General features: G+C 38.8%; 1 protein-coding gene across 1 annotated transcript; it reads right to left on the bottom strand.

The window, feature by feature from the left end:
- Positions 1-3857: 3857 nt before the first annotated feature.
- On the bottom strand, positions 3858-26416 carry REV1 (REV1, polymerase (DNA directed); the record flags this gene model as incomplete). The annotated part of the gene is made up of 12 exons (XM_010179030.1): positions 3858-4280; positions 6271-6373; positions 7279-7435; positions 7613-7824; positions 8868-8976; positions 13646-13879; positions 16447-16649; positions 17018-17174; positions 19493-19595; positions 23796-23968; positions 24966-25186; positions 26297-26416. Coding segments are annotated over 12 exons (1904 nt in total), but the record flags the coding sequence as incomplete, so codon positions are not given.
- Between the last annotated feature and the right edge of the window lie 395 nt (positions 26417-26811).

The following is a 26811-nucleotide window of genomic DNA, read 5'->3' as shown; positions in this document are numbered from 1 at the left end:
TCTATCCCTCCACGCTCCTTCCTTCCCTCTCTTCAAAATAAAATAAAATAAAATAAATTGAATTTTTATTACAGAACTAAAGCTCTTTCACTTTTATACTGATGAGATCAGTACTGCAGTATTTGATTAACCAAGCTTCTGCAGACTTTGTGATTCTTGGGACATTTTTGATGTAAGAAATACTTCTTTATTTATGCACACCTCTTCCCTTGACTCTGTTTTCCAACATTCTTCTGCTTTGTGCCTATAGAAATTTTTTTAAATAGAAAATTAGGCAGTTGGATATTTCTGTATTTGCTTTGTGTGAAACGATGTAAAGCATAGTTGGCCGCCTCTTACTGCTTGTACAGTTCATGAAAGTCAACCTGTAATCGTTATAATGCAGAGCCGCAAATAAAGGAGATGGACGTACGGAGTAGCCCTTTTGTTTCACAGTCTGCTTCCATAACCAGTTTCATTCTGTGGGCTGTGACAGATGTGGAAATGCCAGCTGGTGGCTTGCCAGAGGAATGGAGGCACAGGCTGTTCTGGTGGTGGTGGTCTCAGTGGTTTGTGGCCCTTACTGTGTTCCTGAAGCACTAGACTTGCAGGCCAGGTGTCTAGCAAGTCCTCCTAAGAGGTGGCAGCTCTTCTCCAGCTGCTGCTCCGTTGTGCTAAGCGCCTGAAGGATGATTGACTGCAAGCAAGTGGCAACTCTGGGAGCTGCATCAGAGCTGCCGAGTCATCTGCCACTGCAGGACTGCACCAACTCAAAAGGTGTTGGGTTAACATTGGGTGTGATGACCTGCAGTCAGTCTGCGGTCCCAGCATCTTCCTACCCTTCCTTCCCCTGTGGTTCCCTGCTTAGGGTGACAGCTTGGCACATCTCATCAGGCAGTCTCCTGGTAACCGACAGCTCACGGTGAGAGGAACTGAATGAACACTTTTCAAAAGCACAAGCTGAAACAAAACTGGCAGTGATCTTTCATGTAGCTGAGATTTTTAGCATTTAAAATATTGACAAGAATCTAAATTGCAATGTGCTGTTTGATCGGATTTCTTCTGTCACTTAGATTATTTTTTTGTTGTTGGAAATATCTGCATTTTATAACTGGGATTGCGCAGGCTCTGTTACGAAGGAACGTTTAATAACTCGCCTCCTTTGGCAGTGGAATTTACCAGAATTTATTTTTGTTTGTTAGATGTTAAGCTCGCCATTGAACAGGACCTTTTCAGTATGGCTGGTGCGTGGTTCAAATTCACACCACTGGGTGTATCAGTGTTTTAGAACGGAATGATCATGGCGAGGAAACTGCATTTAATTGTTACCATTTTCTTTTGCAAACTATGCAATCATGACAGCTACACTAATAAAAGTTTCTGAACTTAAGAACCCAAGTCTCAAATGTTGTGGTCTTGATGTGTTCCTGATAGTTTCCTCAAATGGGAAGTGCAAGCCAGTTTTCTTAAATGGAGAATAATAATAAAAAAAGGCAGCTTCAACTGCAGCAGCTGAAGGGGCTCTGAAAGACCCAAACCAGGAACTAGTGGAAACCCAGACAACTTGATGCAGGTAAGGTCCCTGGCTGTAGGTCTGTATCTATCTGCAAATAGATGCAGGCACAGACAGGTAAGACACCGAGCTAACGCAAGCTGGAACACCCACCTTGTCCCAGACTGGTTGAGTTTGGAAGGGAGCTCCTGCAGGTACTGAAGTCCAAACTCCTGCTGTGCTTAGGGTGGGGCACTTGGAGCAGGTTGTGCAGGACTCTGGTTGGGTTTTGAGTGGTGCTACTGATGGAGGATGCACAGCCCCTGTGGACAAACTGCTCCAGGGTGGGTGAGTGGGATGGTGTGTAAGAGGAATGTTTTGTATCCGTGTGCCCACTGCCTCATGCTCTTTCACTTCAAACCACAGAAGAGTGTCTACATCTTCCATATTCCTCCATTGGGCATTTACAGACATGGGTAAAATTCCCAACCTTCTCCAGGCTGGACAGGCCCAGCTCTCTCAGCATTGCCCTGTATTATGAGAGCAGCTGCACCCATTAAGCAATTTATTTTTTGGCTCTGCATTGATGGTGTTCTGTATGTCCACGTCCCTTTTGTACTGGGGAGCCCAAAACTCTGCTCCAGGTGTTTCTCACCAGCGCTGAGCAGAAGGGAAGAATCTCCATGGACCTGCTGGTGATGCTCCTTATGCAGCCTGGGAGGCTGCTGGCTGCCTTTACTGTGAGGAAGTGTTTGCTCAAGCTGAGCTCCACCACCCCATGGCACTTTAGCTGCAGAGACACTGGCTCCCAGTGCCTGGGGTGATTCCTCCCTGGGTGCAAAACTGCTTGTTGAACTTCACGAGGGTCACACCAGCCCACTTCTCCAGCCTACTGGTCTTTTTAGACACAGCACAGCCCTCTGTCATAGCAGCCAATCTTGTGTCATCAGCAGGCATGCCCAGGCTGCACTCTGCCCCGTCATCTAAGCCATTAATGAAGATGTTGAACAGGACTGGAGCTGGTGCTGACTGTGGGGTTACACCACTTGGGACTGGCTTTTAACAGCACTTGGTGCCACTGATGGCTGTGCCCAGGTAGTTCTCAATCCACATGGCTGTCTCCAACTGTACTGCATCACCTCGTCCAGGAGGATGTTGCAGGAGATCCCTTGAAAAGCCTTACTGAAGTCAAGGGAAGCAACACCTACTGCCATCCCCCTCATCCCTCAGCTTGGTGCAGAAAGGGCCAGGTTGGACCCTCTCCCAGTGTGCATTACGAGGAAAGCCTAGGGCACACCCTACAGCTAAACCGTGCTGTCACTGCAGTGACCTGTGCTGCAGCCAGCGAAGTGACTGCAGAGCACTCCCTGCCCCAGCTGCACTGCTAGCTGCCGCTCATCTGAGCACAGCACCTGTGACCCTGCGGTACTGGAGATGCTTCCACCTGAGCTGGCGGTGCAAATCCTGCTCCAGGACTAGCTCCAGTTTGCATTCCAGCTTTCAACCCTAGAGTCAGGTGGGTCCACATCCACCCAGGATTATGGGGGTGCAGTACTTCTGATTTTCCTTCCACACCCCAAGTCACTTCTGCAGAAAACGAAAATATTTTTCTTACCACGTGGGTTTTCTTCACACACCTGAACAGCCTTGCTTCAACATCCTGGCCCACAAACCGCTAGAGGAGGCTGGGGTACAGCTGTAAAAAGCGAACTTACCCGAAACACAAACTCTATACTGTCCAAGCATAGCCCTCCCCACCACAGACATAAACAGATAGGGCTCCTCATTTCAGGTATATGCCCACATTTGAAAGACTGCTGCTACCCCCCTACAAACCGATTTTGTTACCTTGCATAGAGGAAATGCATGTCACAGGCTGGGGAGAAGGATCATATATTAAGAGTGGAGCATAGCTCTATCCTGGAGCTACCTACCTAGGGGCAATGCAGAGGACTGACAAGGGCTTCAGCAGTGCTCCATGTCAGCTCCTCCCCAGCTCCTTTACAGTGCTTCCTCTGGCTAACTTAAAAGATCTCCATTTGGTTTCCTCCAGCAGCACACCTCTCCAGAGGTGACAGCACACCCAAATACCAGCGCTCAGAGGGCGACTACCCTTCAGCGCCCCCTGTGTGCTTTGGGAGTGGCTGGGCCACGCTGGTTTCTGCCTTTGAAGGATGAAACTGAGCATTCTTCCCTTGGCTTAAAATCTGTAGTAAAGTCTGTGGAGAAGCAGCAGAAAGCAGCCAAGTGAACACTCAGCCGTCTCCTACAGGTGATGAGGCAGTTTCACTGTAAAACTGTGTGCAATGAACCAAAGCTGCAGCTTTAAGAAAAGGGGTGAGCTATATTCAAACTGAGGCATCACAAAATAGAATCAGTACCAAAATATACATACAGTTCTTTATTAAACAACTGTAAACACTTCACTGTAAAAATCCATAAAACTTTATAAACAAACATTTTGTAAATAGATTCTATACTACAATAAAAGAATTTTAACACAATTATTTACATGCAATACTGACAAATTTGGCACTTTCTGAAAAGAAATGTACAAAACACTTCGTTGTTTAAAAAGAAATCTGAAATTATAAAAACTCAGGGCATTACTATCATGCACTTTGCAAATACCTCACAAGCACTTATGGCACAGCTAGCAGAGAGCACCAGGCTCTCATCAAGCTCTTTACTACAAGTTCAGGTAACTTTTAGTGTGCTTCCGTAAGTTTGTTGTAAAACTACCTGAACGTTGTCAAGAATGAAGTCGAATGCCATATTCCAAACTGATTCCACCGATGACTGCATTAACCTGAAGGGGAAAAGAAGAAGAGGGGGAAAATTACCATTACAGAACCAGTTCTTTTTTCCAGTAAGTTTTGGTCTTCATACTGGAAAACAAAATCACAACAGCTCACAACAAATGGTATTATGATTCAATCTTGGGGAAGCCTCTCTCTTCAAGTACATGAAGTTGTATCTAATCACAGAATCACAGAATCGCTCGGTTGGAAAAGACCTCCGAGATCATCACGTCCAACCGTTCCTGTATACCCACTAAACCATATCCTTAAGTACCTCATCTACCCACTCTTTAAACACATCCAGGGATGGTGACTCCACCACCTCCCTGGGCAGCCTGTTCCAGCTTCTGACAACCCTCTCAGTAAAGAACTTCCTCCTTACCTCTAACCTGAACCTCCCTTGGCACAGCTTGGTGCCGTTTCCCCTTGTTCTGTCCTCCATCACCTGGGAGAAAAGACCAGCACCCACCTCTCTACAACCTCCCTTTAGGTAGTTGTAGGTGGTGATGAGGTCTCCCCTCAGCCTTCTCTTCTCCAGGCTAAACAACCCCAGTTCCCTCAGCCGCTCCTCATAAGGCTTGTTCTCCAGACCCCTCACCATCCTTGTGGCTCTTCTCTGAACCCGCTCCAGAATCTCAACATCCTTCTTATAGTGAGGGGCCCAGAACTGAACACAGTACTCGAGGTGCGGCCTCACCAGTGCCAAGTACGGGGGGATAATCACCTCCCTGGACCTGCTGGTTCCCGTTCCAGGGACCACAGACTCCTCTGCCATTCATTGGTGAAACTTCCGATGTGAACGGTGTCACACCAACTTGTAAATGTTAGCGTTTTGCAGAGGTTGTAAGGCTGCAATTAAAGGGGTGACCTTCTACCAGCCTCACACCGAGGCAGCAGAAATGGCAAGCTTCAGGATCCTCATCTTTCCTTCCTCATCCCAAGACATTCATGCTACTTTTTTCTTCCAACGAACACCAAGGGTGATTAAGACATTGAAATAATAGGTTTTGGGGGAACTGTATTGTATTAATTACTAAAAACGCAAATAATGGAGGGCCACAGAAAGCTGAGTTACCTCTATCGTTCAGCTGCTACCAGAAATAAATAATGGAAATGCCCAAGGAAAACAAAGCAGCTCTGTACTCTCAAAAGCCCCTTCTAAATCACTGTCACAGGAGAGCAGGGGGTTTCTCCTCTTACACCAGCATCACACGGACAAACTGTGCATCAGCCAAGTTCTGATTCCTCGTCCTATGCTTGTTATCAGGCTCTGGAGAGGCGCACTGCCACCAGTGCAAATCTCACCTCCAGGGACCAGCACTGGGACATGACGCTCTCTGAAGAGTTTGAGAAAGAATTTACAGAATTTACTGCAGTGCAGTTCACTGCACTGCATGTTTTGGGTTTTTTGAGGCCTAAAGACATCCCATAATAGAAAAGCATAGCAAAGTTTTTGCACTGCTGTAGTCTTTTGGGTGCTGGTTGATCCTCTGACATAAATACATTCCAGATCTAAGCCACAGAAAGCTGAGCTCCATAGTTAGGAAGCCAGTCAAAAATGGAACCTGGGCCTCCTGACTCATGGGAAGAGTAATAGGAGCATAAGAACTAAGTAATAAACATGGATTTTATAGGTTGGAGAGGTGAGACAGGACCTGGATACAGCAGGAGAACTGAAATCAGATGAAACAAAGGGAAGATCTATGGGTACATGAAAAATGAATGAAGATGGGATGAAGAGACAGTGCTGACAAAACCTATATCCTTTGTCTGGAAACAAAAGACTGTAGCAAACACTATTAAATATTACTATTAATACAAATAACCTATTTTATCTGCCCAACTTCTGCCCCCCCAACCCGTGACTTTCGGGGGAAAAAAGTATTTACACTCATCAACAGATTGTCTTGTGAGGCTTGTGGCCTCACATTAAAGCATTTAGTGCTTAAGTGCTAAGAAAACCAGTACAAACGTCATGAGTACTAATAAATAAGCTACCTTTTCATGTACTTAACAACCAGATCTAACTTTTCCAAATCTTTTTCTTCTATTAGATCAGTACAATACTTCACAACCTGCAGAATGTCTTCTTCCATAGGATCTGTAATAAAAGAAGAAAAAAAAAGAAGAGAGAGATGTTTTCTCTAAGTATACTTAGAATATAGTCACAGAATAATTGGAATATAATAGAAAGAAATCCTGCACTGTTAGTGCATCGGGGCCAATCTGTCAATTGCTGTATTCCCACACCTCCTCCCAACACCAGAAGTTGTCCACATAAAAGGACTGCAAGGTCCTGAAGTATCTGTCTCGTAAACCTTTCATTTTCTTCGTTAAGAACAAATGACAGCCAAGCTAACATTAACCAAAGGGAAAGAAATAGAGATCTAGAATGGAATGGCCATTTTGAAACTCGTAGGACAAGAGTAATGTCCAGGATACAAAGCAGCTCACAGACGGGATTTCCCAAGATATTAAGGCACTGCTGATTGTTGAACATGATGTTAAAAGTCAAATCACAACTCAGCAATGGTGTTGCACTTTTTTTTAGCAATGCTTGGTACACTTCACTACTTTATTCTAGAATTCTTTCCAGCAGTTATTTTGAAAAAAACCCTGCATTCCTGTGCCTTATGATGACATCTTTATAAGAAAGGAATTCCCTTTTAATAGGTTTCATCCTAGCGGTGGTAACATGTTGGACAAAGTAAGGAAAATCTCCCATCCAAGTACCATCAAGGCATAAGACAAAGGCCTGAGAAATGGGTTGAAGACAGAGCAGGTAGATTTTTCCTGACATGAAGCAAGAAATAGAAGCTGGCAAAACCATGAAATAACAACTGAGTGGGAAGAATCAAGTTACTCCATGAGTGCAAGGCAGTAAGATGTCAAGATTACTGCGAAAAGCCACCAGTGAAAGGAAGGACAAAAAGTACGAAAAGCCTGCGAAAACGGTACTTCTCCTTGTGATGCTTGCAAGATAACCACCAGTGTGACATCCCGTACCTGAAATCGTTGTAATCCACTCTTTCAACAATGTCTTCACATCATTGAATTCAACAGCTCCAGCGAGGTTGGGTGCTTGTGGCCTGAAAGAACCAGGCTGTTCAGTCTGCAGAGCCAATGAGCCCGAAGAATCTGAAGTTGATGGAACTGCTTCCGGCTGTGCCAAACATAAAAGTTGATACCACTCAGTCTGACAAATACGGTAATATCCCATAAATACATAGATCAATGTCTAGTAAAGAATCCAGTAAAGAAAACAAGTTGCATTTGTGAACGTGGACTAAGCCTAAAGAAATGGACATAGCGTTACCAAAAGCATCAGTGTTAAAATTACCTGAGCAGCTGTTCCTTCTTGTTTCAAGAAACCGTCTATCAGCTTCTGGGGGCTTCCAGATGTAGTCGGCACGTTTTTTGCAGGGCTACCAACGAGTTTGTTTTTCAGAGGACTCTGAACCTTTTTTACAGGACTGACTGGACTTTTTTTCCTGATTTTTTTCTTATTTTTCATTGTTGCATGCTTCAGGTGTAGGAAAGGATTTTTTGACACTGAAAAACACAGTCGATACATTTACTTTTCCACTGAAAGGAGGACTCTGTATTTTCAATAAAAACCCATGGGTCAATTGGGAGAACATAACCTAGATAAAGCGATTTTAACACTCACACGCCGTTCCAGATACGGGCAACGTTTAAAGTATTTCAAAAGCACATTAGTGTACTCAGAGGATACTCAACTATTCATAAGCCTTTTAATATCAAGCATTTCAGTGCTTGAATATGAGCAGCTGGTGAAATCTGAAGCCTATTGGACAAACTGCTTTGCCTCAGTCAGAGCACTGTCCCATCTAGATACCTGCCATGACTTCCCACCAGCGGTTATCAGTAAAACCAGCAGCTGAAAGCCCCCCAAACTGCTTTTATCAAAGTTTACCAAGGAAATCACTCTCATTCCATCATACTAACATCTGCTTCACTACACAGACTGTGAAATCAAGGTTTAATTATAATAATGCAGTATTTAAGTGCCAATGAATCCAATGACATTTCCAACCTATTTAAGACAAAGCACATTCATGGGGAATTAACCTTATTTCTACTAATTATAAAGAGGAGACCTGGGTGATCAGCTCAGAGTAAAACACATGACTATTAGACACACGGTGAGATGCATCGTATCTCCAGTTGCCTGAAACCTGTACCAGTCCTATGGGTTTCAAGGAACCATGAGAATGTTACCTGAACGTAGCTTAACTTACTTAGGTACTGAAGATGCAATACGTTAAATCACAAGACATATCAACTTTAGATTCCATTCTGCAAACATATGGACATGGGTAAGTTTAGTGCCACAGTCCCAATGAATCGAATTAATTACCCATTTAAGTAAAGCTAGGCATCTGTTTGCAAACTGAGACCACAGCTGGCTGTAACTGACAGCCTGTCAAAACTAAACAGCGAAACTCGATTTAACACAGAATCTTCACAGAAGCTTTGGTTATATTTTCCAGTTCGTTACTTAGGGTTGCATAAATCTCTTCAAATAGTAAATAACTTCTATACAAAACTAATGTACAACTATATATCCTCACCAGAAGTGTTAGCAGGTTGCTGCTCTGTTTGCTTTTGTCTTTGATCATATGCATCTTTCAGCTCTGCCTGCAACTCAGCAGGTAGCGCAGCAAAAACCTCAGGGTCCACCTGAACAGAAACAAAAGATTCATTTGATTATTTTACCAATGAGCAACACCGCTTTTTTAACTCGAGATCACTCACATGAGAAAGGCATTTACATTTTATGCCAAGCAAAAAATAAATGAGATATAACTGAAACACTGTAACATGTGTTTCATATTTTCTTCATGTACTTTAGCTTGTAAAAACCATAAAATTTTCCTTTCAAGATTACTCTACATTTATTATTTTATAAAATGACTATTTATGGGACTATCTTTATTCACCTACTTCATACTTCACTATCTTTATTCACATACTGATATACAGCACAGCTGCATTAATAGCACGATTAAGCCTAATAACTCGGAGAATACTCCTTCAAATTTCCAAACTCAAACGCTGTGACAGGCAGACTTCTGTTCTTCCTTTCAGTACTTCTGTTTTGCGGAAGCTGCTATGCTCCTCAAACAAAATACTCACGGAAAGAGTATCACTTCTTTAAGGACAGGAAATGCAAGTCCAGCTACCTCGTATTTTGAACTCGCATCAAAGATTTTAATTTCTCTCTCTCATAGTTCTCCACCCCTTGTTTGACTGATAAAAACACAGCCCCTTCCAACTGTCTTAGGGGCTTGAATTCTAGGCAGGAAATTGTTTGTTGCCAATTGCCACAGCCATTCATACGGACAAAATAAAATTTCATCTATTATTGGTTATTTTCCCTCACTGTGTTGATGGGGTCGCAATCACGACGAGAAAAACTTATCTATGCAGTTGCAGATCAGCAGGCACTTCTTTATTCCCAGTGCTGGGGAGGCACAAAGGGTAGCTCCTCTAATTGTGCTCCGACACCCATGCATTTTCACAGCCTATTTATACATTTTTAACAAAGCAAAATCATACAAGCACGCATAAGATGATCACCTTTTACTCTGCCCCCCACCTTGATTGGTTCCTCACTATCACGCCACATAAGACATTGGACTACCCCTATAATTTTGACAAAAAAAAAGTTTCGGCCTATTCTTATGGTGGTCTGACCACAGCTATTAACCCTCATGCTGTTGTCTAATTCTTCTCTTGAGCATGGTACGTGCCTTCTCTAGTGCTTATACAAACATATCTTGCAAACTTTTTCTTAATTTTGTAGTTTAAACAAATACCTATTCTAACTACATAATCACCAACCCACTTTAATTACCTTGATCAGTCAAAGTGCTGTTTTAGCTCTACAGCTGAAACAAATGCCTACTTTAATCGGCCAGAATTTTCTTGTGACTGTAACAACTGTGTGGCTGAAGTAACAAACTAGTGACAGACTAGTCCTGTAGTTTGAGTTTCCCAATATTACCAGACTGTGTTTTCCACTCATAATCTACAAAATCTAATTCAAAAAAGCAAACTTATCATTTAGAGGATTAAATCTGCCCAGTGGGACAATGCCCTTCATTTCAGCGTTAAAACTCAGAGACATGCACAAACAAAAAAAATTACTCAAAACCACTATTACTACGGGCACAACATGATTTCTCCCCTTATCTGAGATACTGTTTATTACATGTCAGTATACATACATATTAAAAGTTACTTCTTATTTTCAATACAGATTTTGGTCTTTCGTTTTTGTTTTTTTTTAATACCAAAATATATATGTTGTGTCAGGAAGGTAGGCTGTGCTATTCACACATATGATGTCTAAATTATATAGGTCACAAACATGAACATGTTCTCACAGGTAAAACTCCTCAATTTAGCACAGTATTTTTTCCATTCTTAGAACTCCATGTGCCAACACAAATTTTTTCCCCACACAAAATAGGCACTAATTAAAGGAGGAAATGGGAACAACTCTGACCCCAATTACTCCATACATTGAGCAGGACAAAGCATTGTACTGGAATGTAGCAAATTAAGTCCAGAGACTTATTTTTTAAATATAAATGGTATTTAGTAAAACTATTTAAAAAAGGGTAGTGTTCTCTGGTTAGGCATTCAAAAGTCATGAATTTGGGAAGCCCTGAATTAATACTGTTTTTTGTGCACAACATTTAATAATTCATGCAGAAATAATGCAGTACAGTGAACTGGATGTGTGTTGGTTATTCCCTCTATCACTGCCCTCTGAAAGTGTAACATGTAAAAACTCAGTCAGAAGAGCCATCAGTCAAGTTCATATGAATTCTACACTAAGTAATTGGAGTTTCAGATAATTCACTGTATAGTCAGTGTTTCCTAACATTGTTTTCACATACCTGTATCACATTCACATTATGGATAACCATGATTTTATAAACCCATGTATTACCTCAGCAAACAGCTATCAGTATTTTTGATGTGCTGTATAAATTTCCTTAGAAGGAATCTATACCAAGTTAAGACAATGTAGGGATGAGGTGCAAATTTGCCACCAGTAATTAACTCCACTACTATAAATGTAATTAATTTCTAAACATCTGCAGTCTTTATTTCTTGCATCCTATGCTTTTACAGGATTCAGCTGCTACAGAGATACACAGCTCTTCTAAATGTTAAGATTACCTCGGCAGCTGATGGAAATGAACACAACCTAACTGGACTCTTTTTACGGGAGAACCTTACCCAACAAAGGACATTTTCCACATGGTTACTAATGAATAAATCACTATCAGCAAATTAATTTGGCACCTGGTCATAAAAACACAGTTCAGACAAAAGAAATGAAGGGTTGAAAAACAAACCTAATTAAGCTATAAAATGATGGCAGGGCATCATTCACATTTGCTGAGTTGATGTAACTGAAGTACTCATTTGCAGTATTTCTGTACTTGAAATCTATTACTACTTAGTTCACTGCATCACTTGAAAAGAAATTAATCTTAAGTGTTTGTGTGCACTTATACAATATACACACCCACAAAGACTTTGTCAATAAAAAAGTTGTGTCAAACTATATTTAGACAATTTTTGAATTAAGTTCATGTTTGACTTTAACATAGAAGAAAAATCTCCTATATTAATGAATGGGTTTTAGCTTTTTTCTTCTCTCCAAGTCTAAGGAAGTTATTCAACCCTATTTAAACTTGTAGCTAACTCAGAAAATGAAAAGTTTAAATCTTAGTTCTCTTTTTGCCAATAAAGAAAGCTGAATGATTTTCAGGAGCAAATTTGGAGTTCAAGCATAAGGCATTCTAAAAGAGATAGTATGGATATCCCTGACAAATAAACAGGAAGTAGCAAATTATTCTTGAACTACATCTTCAAACAAAAAGGCTGCTCTGCTAAGGCAACATTTTTGGATCAAGTAACAGAGTCACAAAATGCATTAGGAGATAAGAGACAGGAAAACCAGTGCATTTGAGTGTGCACATAGGTATTTCTCAGACAATTTCAAGAAATAATGTCGTTACAAAAAAATCCAATCAGTTTCAACTATCTAATTAATTCACAGATAAAGCATAAACACAAACTAAATGTAATTCTTATAGAAAGTAACAAGCAATTAAAATTTACCCTGAAAAAAAAAAAAGAGTACTGTGTGGTAAAACAAGTGTGGAGGGGTTTACTTTATTTAAAGTACAGCATAATTTAACACACAACTTCAAGATAACTCTTGCCTATGAATGAATGTAACGCTGTTATTTCAAACTGCTGGGGTATGGAGAGTCCATGCACCATTCACAAAGTATCTCCATAGGGGAAACCCAACTTTGCAGTTCAGGAATAAAAACTGACACAACTGTTTTTGAACCAATGAACTTGAACCAAGGTGAAGACATTTTAGTAGTAGAACAGACTATGTATCTTCTACATAACAATTATGCATTAACCACTATTATCTGTAAACAAGTCAGGAAATTTTATCTAACTTTCTCTGAATTGGTAAGCTAAGCAGCATTATGTCTTAGAAACAGCAACAGGTATCTCTGTAAATCTGATTAGGTGTTATCACTCTGAGAACAGTGATGGAGCAATGGTACAGCAAACAGGAAAATAAAAATACTGCTCTATTTTAAGAGATGCATATGCAAGATATTGTAACTCTGGGTAATCCAATCTTTGATTTTATTTTTTACCTTACATTTGCTCAGCACCATCTTGGGTGAAAGAGTGGAATATAATTAGAAGCATGATTACTGCTCCCCTTTCAGGCCTCTATTTTGAGAAACAACTTTGTACTTTCCTCATCCTGGACATGCTGTATATAAGCTCATTTAAAAATTATGGAGATACGCACAATCTTTAGCCATGTCTGCCTTTCTCCTATGTGACAGAAACAAACACAAGCTAGTAGAGGTTAGCTTTACACCATCAAAACATCCACTTAAACAGAAAGAGTCTCCTGTGACTTGCTAAGCTGATTTTAGGACTGCTTCAGACTGATGGTGCAGTGTAACTCAGCTGCAATGCAGAAAAAAGGCTATTTACACACTGGATTGCAAAGCCAAGTGTAAATTAAGAGGTTTTACATTAACCAACAGGAAAAACATACGCATACTCATGATTACAAACTGTTAATAAATACTATCGTGCTATGTTTGTGATAGATCAAGTTACATTTAAAAGCACAGACTTCTTAAGATACTAAAGGACCATAATTAATTTTGGCAAGTCACACATTCTAGTAACGCTGTTTCAAGAAAAAGCTGTTAACTCTTCCTATAGGTGGAAAGTTGATCCCCTACATGTATCTATCGATACTCTGCAAATATCCTACCTGTGAGAAAGCTGGCAAGGCTATCACATTAATTCCTGTATTGGTATTTGGTTCTTGGAGCTCTGGTATTTGTAAAAGCACTGTTCCAACTGGCTGTGACAGAAGTGCAGTGTTACATCCATTTATTTGCTCTTTCTTGCTATCTCCGTAATTCTCTCCTTGCTGAATGGTGTATATTTGCTCTACTTGTTCTCGGAGATCAGGCGGCAGAGCTTCTAGCACAGACTTATCTAGCTGCAAATATAGAAAAGCTTTTGGATTTTTCTGAGGAATATATAACAGATTAAATTTTACTCAAAAACTAGTTCTGCAGTTCTTGAATTTTAGGAAAAACAATCATTTTAATCTGTGCATGCAAACATACTTAGGAACCTGACAGTTACACTCCACAGCACCAAAATGTAAAAGTGTTGTTTAAGACGAAGTAGTTCAGTAAATATGAATGCTTAGATTTATCTTTTCACAATGTTCAGTGTTCTCATCAGAAATCACATATGAGGTTTCCTCTACAACTACCTAGTGACAAGGAGACCCAAATTCTGAGTGCAAATTATCTAGGCAACATGTTGATATGAATACTAAATTGGCGTCTTGTACAAAGCAGTAAGCAATTAATTTCTTTCTTGATATAGTTCTAGGACACATGTAACTAATTTACTTCAATGGTATCATGTATGTTTGCATACTGTCAGACTCTTGTCATAGATTTTGACAATAAGCTTTACATTCAAAGTTTTGCTTGCAGTAATTGGTACTTACCATCAACTATCGACTTGAAAGAACTGAAATAACTCCTCAGTACCTAGAAGTTGTTGTATACAATGACAGCTGTGCAAGTGACACGGTGAAGGTAGCTGACAAGCACATCTACAACATCATTTTTCTCACAAGTAAAATTGGAGTAAAACTATGTAGATAAATGGCAATGTTTGTCTCTACGTGCTGCTAAATGAGACTCCATAGCAGCGTTAGAGAACTTTATCTTTTACCTTTAAGAAGAAAATTTGGAGTTTATGACCAGATTCTTGATTTACAGAGAAGAACTACAAATTATCTATGAAAAGATACTTGGCTTATGGTGACTGAGCGGTTTTGATGAACACTGCCTGCATTGTTAATCTCTTTAGTTACTCATTCTACATTCTGTTTGTGTTCCCTCACTCCAAATTTACAACATATATACCTCTGTAATAAACATTTTCTGGAAATTCTGGTTGTAAAACAACTTGCTGCTGCTTTCCTAGCACACAGTACACAAACAGCAGTATGGGACTAATTCTCGCTACTCCTTCCCTGTACCAAATTCCGTATTATATTCTATGTCATAAAATGGTTCTAAATCAGAAGGAAAGATAAGTATCTTGTGTCAAAAGGCCACCAAAGCTTTAGGAACTCTATTGCACAGCCACTCTGTTTTTGACTTGTTCATACATACTCCTCCTTATAGGAGAATCTGAGTATACAGAGTTCCATACTGCTCAGTCAAGTTGCTTTTAGGTCCTGAGCTAGTCTGAGTATTGCATTACGGAAAAAACACTTTTCTGCCAAATGGATAACTGGCTTCTAAAAATGTCTAAGTATTTGGTAAAGCTGTTAACAGAACATCAACAAATGCTTTTACAGATTTAAATTACAGATTTTTACAGAAAAGCATGTAAATCTGCTTGTACCTGTGATACCTACAGAATTCAGTGCACCTTGTTTATAGCAGACCCTTATAGCAGATGTTCCCTTGAATAACAATTAGGGTAGAAATAAGGAGGCTATTCCTTTGTTACAATGCACAAAAAACAAACACCACAGAAATATTTGACTTAAATGAAGACTGTCCTCCTCTCATCTTAAAGGTGGTATTCTGTAAAAATGTTACCTTAATGTCAATATTAATTGAAGAAAAATTGAAAAAAATACAGGAAGATGAGTAATTAAATCTAAATACAAGTTTTACATTCTTTTAGATAGACAGACACTTAGCGCACAGCCATTGTAAAAGTGTATGAGGCAGTGTAAGACCAGTTGCTGTTCAGTTTCTTCTCACTGACTAAACCTTGAAGACAGATTTACAGTATAATTTAAAGACTGGTATAGAATACATGACTTTCAGAAATTATCTGGAGAAGGCTACCTGATTATCATTATTGGCATCTGTGACAAAGAATACTGCTATCATAAAGAGGGATGGAAAACATTTAGGAGTTCTGTCTTCATGAAAGTGACACAAAGTACTTGTCAAAATTCTTCTTGAGCCACTCATCAGTGATTAAGCTAAGCAGAAATAACTTTTAAGAGCTAACAAAAGAAAAGGGAATTTACAAATCTGCATCACAGTGTAACCATATAAACACTGAGCATTGACCATGAAATGCATCTCATTTCTCTGACAGAAGATTTTCTCAAGCTTATTTTGTGCTGTTTAGAATTAGGCTCTGGGCTTTTGGTTGTGAAAGGCAGAAGGCAGAATTTTTTAATAATTCATCCTCAGTATCTTTTCCATTCCTGCTCCATTCCAATCCTTTGGCAAGTGATGGGAAGGAAAAACTATACTGAAAAATAAATTTTTTTTCATTTGAAAAAATACAATCTTTTCTGAGTTAGTCTACTAATGTCTGCTCTGTAAAAATCCTTTTATTAAGGCAAAATAGTTTTGCATCAGTAACAGTTTCTTACTGTGCACTGTACCCTAGTAGAGCTCTTTATTTTAAAAAAGTGTAATCTAACCTTTTTTTGCTTTATCCAAATGAGACAATAAATCACAAGTTATTACAATATATTGCAGGTGCTTTATATTCTCAAGAGTTTACCTGGGAAGCAGATGGAACTTCAATACTCAAATTAAGCCTGGATTTTACGCTGATAGGAGAATGTACCCCGTTCCATTTGACAGCAGACTCAGCGTTGCTAACGTTAGAATTGAGACCAGACGTGAGGTGGGTGCCACGAGATGGAAGAAAAGTGCAAGTTCTTGAATCGGAAGATATTTCAAGGTCCATAGCAGCCACAAATACTACACATACGAAAACAAAATACAGAATGATCACCTAACAGTTAAAAACACTCTGAAGATTCAAGATACAGTGAAGCTAATTTCTAGTTTTCTTTGCTTAATAGTTTATACACTATACTGCATAATTAGACCACTTTCTATTTTAAAGTATCCTTTCTTATGATTAACTTTTTAAAATAATTGGAATAATTCTAGATAAAGTTTTATTTGTAGCATTTTCATTTGCAGCAGCAAAATCCACTCTCAAAGAGTTTATGTTAAATAATTTGTACTTGTATAATATTGAATAACTATTCCAAAAGGTAATCTATGTTGGAGTCCTTCAGAACTGATCATTATCACACATGCAAAGTACAGAACTTACTGACCTTCCTTATGTTCTTCTTCTGAGCACTTTTTTGCTTTCTGAACATGAAAAAGATCAATAACTGAATGCGATCCACCAGGTAGGTGTCCGGACTGTACTGCCGAGCAAGCTGAAGTGGTTTTACTGATGGGAACTAACTGCTGTACCTGAATTCCAACCTAAACCCAAAACATTAATAGATTCATTTTATAACGCTTAAAAAACCAAAAATCTGTAATTCTTTCATAATAGCACTGCCTCCTCTGAAATTGGCTGCTTCTTGTGGGTGGAGGAGAGAAGAAATAAAAGTATGTTGAAAGACACATAAAGTGCCACTAAAATCATCCCAAACAAATCCCAGGATTATTCACCACAGACCAACAACTAAGAAATTACAAAGGTAATACCATCTTTACTTTTCTGATATCTGTTAACAGCGTCATGAAACAATGTGTTTATGATGAAACTTCTTAGATACTAACAATATAGAACTACTGACCAGGAAGTGATTAGTATTAAATCTGGCTACCTGTACAAGAAATGAATGTTTTTCCTGAGAGCAAATTGTACTAAAATCATCAATTTGGTCTACAGGTGAGAAAAATAATATTGATTCACTTCTAGACATGGTTCTCGCAAAGTTTCAACGGATGACAGTACTCTGGTGAAAGTAGTCTTTATCAGATGAGGTGTTCCTCATTTTGAAAGACATCCTCGCTTTTTTGCTAACTTTTTAATACCAAATCAAGAGGGGTTCAAAAACTGTGTCTAAATAAGAACATGCTGGTACATTGTGCAAATTAACTGCTAATCGTCCACAATTATTAAGAAAAATATCAACACTTACAAAAAATCCTGTACAAGACTCAGTAGGCATGATGGAGCTAGGGTATGTATTTCCACCAGGCCATCTTCTACAGTTGCAAAGCAAGGATTTTGTTTGTTAACAGTTTCTTAGTTGCAATTAATGGGATACTAAAACATAATTGTCAAAAGTTTTTCTTTGCACTTTTATCTTTTTGCTTTGAAATATTTCTAGATTTTAGTTCTAGAACTTAGAAGAAATCTTTGGAATACGATGTTTGCTCTGCTGTACAACAGCTGTGACTTGTTTTTGTTGGCCTTTTAGGACAAGTGTTTGAGTTAAAGTGTTGTAATAGTCTACAGGACAAGTGAGTGGATTCATCTGCCCAAGTGTGGTTACAAACAGCTAAGGGTATCCCTTTAGGACCTTTTCTAGATACTGTGTGAAAAAGAACACTTGAAAGCTTGACTTACCTTACTTTAAGCGAAGCTTAAAGGGACTAGCTGCAATATACACATAGAGGTATTGGATGTATTAAAATTTAGTTGAAAGGAATACTACTGAGGGACCTTGGATATATCTGCACTTCATCATATAATCTAGAACTGAATGGCCCCTCCAGAACTGAACAGAGCCACCTGGTCAGAAGTAGTACACTGTTTTGCAAAACAACATGTGCAACACCCATGGGATACTAACTTTAAAGAAGAATCCTCTAAAACAAGGGCTAAAGAAATCAAGTGAAACAGAATGATGTCAGAAATCAGGAAAGACAGCGAAGGAGACAGACAAGAAACTAGAAAAAGACAGGGAGAGGATGATAAATATTTCCTCAACTCCAAGAAGAAACCTAAGTCATGGAGTTGACTTTGCAAGGCAATATTGTGAATCAAAACCTCCCTTCTACATCCCACGGAAGTGGTGAATGCCCCATCCCTGGAAGTGTTCAGGCCAGGTTGGATGGGGCTTTGAGCAACTGGGGGGGCTGGACTGGATGATCTTCAAAGTCCCTTCCAACCCAAACCATTGTGCGATTCTATCTATATGACCAATAAATGCAGGTTTGTTCTAGAAAGCCTCTGTGCTCCATTGTTAACAAATGTCTGATGCCGAAATAGTCTTACGGGTTCACATTGAGAAATGTGACAAAACCACTGAGATGAGCAAGAGTGTTCTAAAATAAATCATGATTTGAAAGAGCCAGCAATTCACCTTCAAACAACGGCCAATCCATGGGGTGATAATTTTTCTGGCTCTAAGACTTGTATTCTAGAGCAAAAACTCCTCTGATCTGTATCTCTGATTGACATTACAAGCAGTACTTGTATTAGTTACTTAACTAATAACTGTGCAGAAAGTTTACAGAAAATTCTAAGACAAAATAAAATTTACATGTGCTAACAAAACTATAGAAGATACAGTCTTAACTTTGTTACTTCAGGCTGCTTAAAGTTGTTAGTTCATACCAGAATGAAATTTCCTTTTTTTTTTTACATTTATGGCTTTGTAACCATGTTTTTCAAAGGTAAACACACAAAACGTAGTATGATTGCACAGCCTAATTTACATAAGCTCTGTATTATCCACACTTTTGCTTGTTTGGTTACATCTACCCTGGAGAACGGAAAATTTATGAAAGACAACAAAGAAGGTTGATAAAGAGAATAAATTTCAGTTTTCCCATTAACTCACCCCTCGCATATCTGATATGTTCAGTTTCATTGTGTGAAACATGTTCAGAGTTTCTTTCCCAATTACTTTTGCACTGTCTGTTGCATGGTCTAGAGTCACAGTCCTAACAAAGAATAAAATGTACGGTTAAAAAGGAAACTGCTTCACAAATCCTAATGTCAATAACAATTCTGTGTTTAGTCCAAAGAGGACCTCAAGAAAGAAAGATCATAATTTCTTGGCATACAGAAAGTGAACGCTGTTTTTTTGTTCCATGGTTTCATTTTAAGAGTAATTAAAACTAAGCATGTTCTACAGGGGAAAAGAAAAACAAAACAAAACAAAGCAGATTACTTACTAACTGAACATTCTCAGTGTGCAGTCCACACATTAATTTCTCAAATATAGTATGTATTCATATACATGCCCTCTACTGAAGCCAGAAGAAAATGTTTCACTTTACAGTACTCATAGTAATGCACTCATGCACTATCCTTCGCTCAAGATTTTTTCATAAAGAATTTGCTCAGTATTATTTCAGTTGTCAATTGTTAAATCTCTATAGCAAGAGTTTCAGAAGGAACTCTGAGGGAAAAGCAGATATATGCATGTGCATGTGGATTACAAATAACAAAGAACTTGGGTTAATGGTAAGTAACTAACTTTAAACAGCATTCCAAATACACATCTTACACCATGGCCAATTTTCTGCAACAACTCTCTCACAAAATTTTGTGGTTGTGAGTTTTACAAACTGCCATGTGAGAGCTTGGCAGGGCACTAGTAGTGCTTGGTAGTCCTGGATTCTCTAACAGCACATTTGAGACAGATAAGGACAGATATTTAGGTGGCTGATCAAACTTACAGGAGTGATGTAAAACTGTTTCACTGAGGTAATCAATGCAGTTTTAACTCTGATGGAGTTAACTCTGATGGACAAAAAAGAAGCTCCACCTTGGTGTTCAGACTGAGTGCCATCCTGACAACTTACTAAACGCTTTGATGGTGTCTCCTTAAATTTTACTTTACTTCTGAATCTGTCAGATATGACCATGAACAGCCAAGTGATTTACAGAAAGGTCTGGTTCTGCCAGTATGAAAAGGAAAAAACTTCCTGCTGTCATATGAAGACCTCCCTGAGCCTTAGAGGTTATCATTTTTAAGAAAAAGGAGCTGGAGTATCTCCATTAAAATGCAACTATGCATATAAATATTAGGGGGAAATGTAGGACAGGTCTAAAGGTACACACCATTTCAGAAGAATATTTTACCAAGGTCTATACTGTACTATCAGAACTTGATATCAATGATGCAGTAAAAATACCATTAACATCTCAGAAGCAGGATTTGATTTTAAGCACATCTGTGAGTCTGAATCTTTTTTAGGACTATGATTACCATTTTAGGGAATCTTGACCTGTAGGATGAAAAGGCATAGCAACTCATTCACCTGCAAGAAATGAGCTATAGCTACAGAGAAAATCTTAAACTGAAGTAGGAGAGAAACTGGTCACCTTCAGCTCCAGTGAATAATCCCAAACTGTGGGAACTGGTCTGTACATAGGGAAAGCACACAGGAGGGAACATCATCCTGAGATTCTAATCCATTTTCCTGGATGGAACTTCCAGAGTTTACCCTGCTGCTGCAAAAAAGCCTTTCACTGGTCTGAACAGAAATGCTCTAACAAAGACAGTAATACAGCTCCTATATCACCAAATAGCATAATTTGGATTGATAGGGGTTGCCAAATTCATCAGTAAAGCCAGAAGTAGAAACACAAGACACTGTCAAATGAGATCCTGGCATCAGAACTGCTTCAGCTGTATGAACAACAGCATCTGTGGGTGTCCTCTTATTTTGCCTTAATAAAGACTATGAATTAGGGAAATTTCAGGGCACGTGTACAATAGCATATCTGACCACAGAAATGAGATCCAAAGCATTGACCTGTTCATGAGAAAGCAGACTGGCACTAGCTGCCAATAAAGGAGGAATAAAGCTCTATCTCAACACACCCTCAATCCTAAAAATATGTTCTTTGGCTGTTAAGAGTAAATCTTCAGCTCAAAGAAATCAGGATAGCCAGAAGACAAAAACATAGACTGATGGATTTTCTTCTTGATATACCAATCCCAAAAGATGATGAGCTTCTGATAGTGAAAGCTGAATTGTATGTCAAAAGTACAAGACAGACACTATGCATGCAAGTCCTACTGTTCAGCTCTAACCCACTGAAAGAACACACTCACCCTCAGAAACCCTGAGCAAATGACCCTTCCAGTTCAGGAGGGATTAATCTGTTACAGCAATCTGAGATGGAGGAAAAAGTAGAAAATACCTGTCTTCAGAGATGCCAAATGAGCCCCCACACAAAAGCCAGGATCATGCCTTCACTTAAGGAACAACTGCTTTGACACAGAAGTGTCTGCCTGAACAATAAACGTGTATTTAGAAGGTTCTGAGACAATCTGGTACGAAATGGCATATAACTACATGATGCTCTATGCTTAGATTTCATTCTTGCATTTTCAGTGTGCAAGCATACAAATAAACTTGAGATAAAAATACCTTTAGCCAACATCATCCAGCGGAACAATGGGAAACAAAGAAGAATCAGAAATAAATAATGGGTAAGAATAACAGGACTGCTTCTGGAAGTTGAAGGTCCTACTCCTTTGACAGTCACGTATCAACTGAGTAGCCAGGCAGAGTAACTGGGTTATCCCATTTCACCAGGGATGGGCAGCCACCACAAGTAGCATCTCAATAAGCTTAACAATGCTGCAGTTAGACCAAGCAGAAATAGACTTTATTACACTGATAATGATCCACAAGAAAACAAAGACATTTCTGATGAGGAACTCACAAGTACATGAAAAAACATAACTGTGAAGGTCAAGAGACAAGAACAAGTTGCCTTCTTGAACAGCTGAAAGATGGGGCACAATCTCTGACCTTGAAATTCTGAGATTCAACTTTCTTAGCTCCACTTCGGATCTTCATTGCCTGTACTCTTCTAGGACCAAAAAAATTCTCTGCAGACTTACTGGTGAAACAACAGGAAAGACAGATTTGACACTAAGAAACTTGTCTGCACTAAGACAGACAACTGCAGTCCATGGTGTTTGATGCTAGCCCCAGTCTTCAGAATCCTACATGGCCTCTCACTCTTGTGCAGCAAGTAACTCTTCAAGTACTACCCTAGTCCCCACGTGCCCTAGACTTGAAGGAGAACGGTACTGATCAGACATCTTTCTTATAAGTACAAAGGCAATTTTCTTTGAGAATTGACTCCAACTGTCACAGTCAGCAAGTGATCAACAACCCGTCAAGGAACAGCAGAAAGCCTCTCAAGCAAAAGGCAAGTACGTAACACTACACAGCTCAGGGAGAGGAAACAGTTTGCAGCAGCAGAACATTTCAACTCAGCTGGTCACTGAAAAAAATGAAAATGCTGCTGCATGGATGTCATAGTGCAGGATGTCATTATGACTTCTACAAGTACTGCAAAGGGAAAATCAGCTCTAATACTGTGCAAGCTGGAGAGAAGTATACCAACAATATGCATGTACATATGTATTATTGTTTGAAGACAAACCCTTTAAAACTTCTAAGATATTTATTAGCTAGTACTTCAAGAGACTGTTACCAAACTAAAGGTAACATTAAACTACAGATTATTAAAGTAAAAAAGGAAATAAAAGGAAAAAAAATGTACATCCCTACCAAGAGAAATGGATAGTCACAATAATTCATTGAAAACATTTCACTATATCACTCTAATTTTTAAGTAGCAGACTTACAAGACACACAAGAGTACACTCTCTCAAGAAAGCAATTTCAAAACACCAAGAATGCACTTGTGAAGTCAGATTCCTTCTTTCCCACTACTCCTTCCTCTGAAAACCATGAATTGTTTCTTCTAAATTAAAAAACTTTTCAACTTCTTACATTTTTTTTTTCCCTGTTTTTCTCTTTGAAGAAACTAAAAAGCAAAGGTGACTGTTAAAAACATTCTCTCTTTCTGATTTGGATACCTTAGTCTCTTCCTTCTTTCTCCTCCCAGTATGCCGTGGTTTTTAACACTGGGGCATCTACATTGCATGCTGGTGACCAAAAGACCACGTTCGTACAAACCAAACACAGAGGACTTTTGATAATAATATTCTACTTCTGTTTTTGGTGCAGGTTTGACATGTAGACAAAAAGGTACTAAGCACTTTAAAATTTCTGTCCTGTCTTCTTGTAGGTTCTGGTGCTCAACATCCTGCAGAAGTGTGCTCATGCCTACTACTGACCATTTTTTTTTCCATGCACAGTTACCTGGCAATATTATCACAGATTCCATGACCTCCGTATTTTGCAGGCTCCACTGGTGCCCCAGCCTTCCTGACCATAATTTTAAGGGTCAATCGTTTACCCTTCATACCAGCAGCTTCAAGTCTACGTTGGATTTCTTCTGAGAGGCTCAGAAGGAAAGCTTCTGCTTCCTTAGGCTGAAGTGGAAAAACAGAAACATGTTTAGATAATTACTAGTTTTTAAATACTGAAAGTAAATCACTAAGGGTTAGTGCAATCCACACTTCGTAAATTGAACAGAGCAAGCTGACTCACAGGCAAGTGTCTTACTAACTTCAAGCATTTTCTTTACATTGTAGGTCGATGAAGTTACGCAAGATAGTAGATTCTTATCTTAACGCTAAAATGAGTAGGAAATACTAAGTCCTTTTGGACATAAGTCTTAAAAATTTATTTAGAAACTGCAACACAGAATTGCAAGTTTAACTTTAAGCACACACCTAGATGAAGAGTGTAGGTCTTAAAAGGAAAATCTTTTTCACTATGAGGCAAAGTCAAGTAGTGGAACAAGTAGCTTAAGGAAGTTGTGAAGTCTTTGTTCTTGGATGTTTCTAACACCAGACTGGATGAAGTCCTGAGCAACTGGTCTGATCTCATAGCTTTCCCTGCTATGACCAAAAGGCTGGCCTACACAACATCATGAGGTCTCTCCCAGCCTGATTTTTTACTAATTTTTATAAATGTTAAAGTTCTTAACAAAGAGCTGATTTTTTTTTTTTAATAGAGTTTTGTCAACAACACTCCACTCCCCACAATATTTATAAAAAGTCTGGTAAAAATGTTGTACTGGAGCAGTTGGTGATGGTTTCAGACTGTGGGATATTTGAACATTCATCATTTAAATAAAAGAGAATGTTAGGTGCTGACAAACCTACTGCAATTCTCTTTTTCTGTATCAGACTTGTGTAACGAATGCAGAATAGCCGGCTAATTTTGTGCAAGTTTATTTTCAGTGCAATACTTTTGCAGTCTCTCCTCTCATTTTATTATTTGGTCTCCTACTTCTTCACGTTCCTCATTTCTATTTGGTGGCTAAGATGGCACTCTAACAGATCAAAGTACAAGTGAAAATAATCAGAATATGCGAAGTTTCTTCTCCAGCTGAAAGAAGCCACTGCAGAAGTTTGAATTTACCTGTGTAAACCTTATTCCATAGTTGATTTCTGCTGAAACAGATTTTCTTTCTTTTTCTGTACGAACAGGTCGATCATCCAAACCACGACAAAATCTGTAGAGCATCTGTCCTGTTTTTGGACCGAATTCTTTTTGCAGTTTTGACATAGAAGCACACTGCAGATCTCCGCAGTTTTTAATTCCCAAAGAAGCCAGCTTAGATTCCATCGTCCTGCCAACTCCTAACAACAAAGCAATCGGTTCTCTTAACAATACACAGCTCAGAGCCAGTCAGGTTTCAAACAAATACAAGCTGACGTTTTAAACCTATACTACATTGTATCAAATAAATAAATAAATATACACCATAAAAATTAATTCCACTCAACGAAACATTATACACATATATAATGCTTCTTTCCTAACTCCAGCTTTCTCCTCGGTCTTCCCTATGTCCATAGGCATCTCACTCAATCTTTCCAGGTCTCCCTTACTGAAATACCCTTCTCTCTCCTATCTGATCAAGGAATGCAAGAAAAAAAACATATACTGTGGCTATACAGATGATGACTAGGAACTACTGCCAAAACTTACAATAGTTGAAGTTTGCCTGCCTGTCCCTCAAAGAATGTACTCATTTGGACAACTCTCCTCTGTCATGCTGTCATTTTCATAAAACTTGCGGAAACATTATGTTCAAAATTCTTTCTCTCAGTAAGATGTGGCTGAAACTACCAAACAGTTCATAAAATTATTAGTACTGTCATAATTGAAAATTATAAATCATCATAACTGTCATCATAATCTCCTCACACAACTAAGCAAAAAAAAAAAGCTGGAATTTCACAAAGTTGCTGTTTATCTCTAAAAGAATCAACATATTCTGTCACAGTTTGCAGTATACCATTGACTAAAGATACCATTGACTAAAGATCCTTACACAAAAAAACAGTTTGCAATTCTAAGCAAATCCTACCTCTTAAGTACCTGATGCTACTAATTTTATTACATTAATTATGATACAGCAAGCTAGCACTCACTTGAAATGATCCATCTAAATAATTTTATTAAAGAATATAAGGTTGCATAACATACTAAACTCTGAGCTTCTTCCATACATCGTGCTGTGTATCTGTAAATCTGTAAAATTCATTACTAAAAAAATTATTCTCAAAGACACAAAAAAAGTCACAGAGATTATTTTCAGAAATTTCAGAAAGTTTCAGAAATCAGTGTATCTTTCTTTTTTTTGAGATCGTAACCACAGGCTTGCATTTGATCTTGTTTGATCCAGCACACACGTTCGTAGCTGAAAATCAGGAGGCAAAATGTCCTCTAAAAGAAAGGAGTACCTGGAAGACTGGTAACGAGTTGCCCTCTGATAAAATCATCCACTTCTTCAGGTTTTAAGTGATACTGTCCATCTGGTTTTGCTTTTCGAGTTGCCATTCTGGCCAGCAGAATATTGGAACCTGTAAAAACAACAAATTAAAGTATGTCTGCGGTAACTTCTATCTTCTCAAGTAGCATGCTGCAGTTCAACAGTCAAAGAAAACACACAGAAAATACAGTAAAATTTTTTATCTTTTACAAAGAATTTGATGAAATCTATTCATTTACATGTGCAGTATCAGCTTCCAAATTAGCAACTACCAAGATTTGTGATTACAGCAGTGTAACTGTAGTGGTAATGAAGCGAACAAAAAAAAAAAAAACACCAAAAAAACCCCAAACAATTGACAAATAACTGCAGAACACTTCATTACGAACACTGAATTTATTTGTCTTGGTTATGTTCTACACATGTAGTGGTAAAGATAAACAGTTAAGTGCAAATCTGGCCACTTGGGAAGATTATAGGGCTATT

This window comes from Mesitornis unicolor, unplaced genomic scaffold (assembly GCF_000695765.1).
Source record: "Mesitornis unicolor isolate BGI_N332 unplaced genomic scaffold, ASM69576v1 scaffold9582, whole genome shotgun sequence".
Lineage (NCBI taxonomy): Eukaryota > Metazoa > Chordata > Aves > Mesitornithiformes > Mesitornithidae > Mesitornis > Mesitornis unicolor.
This window is presented reverse-complemented; position numbering and strand designations above follow the sequence as displayed.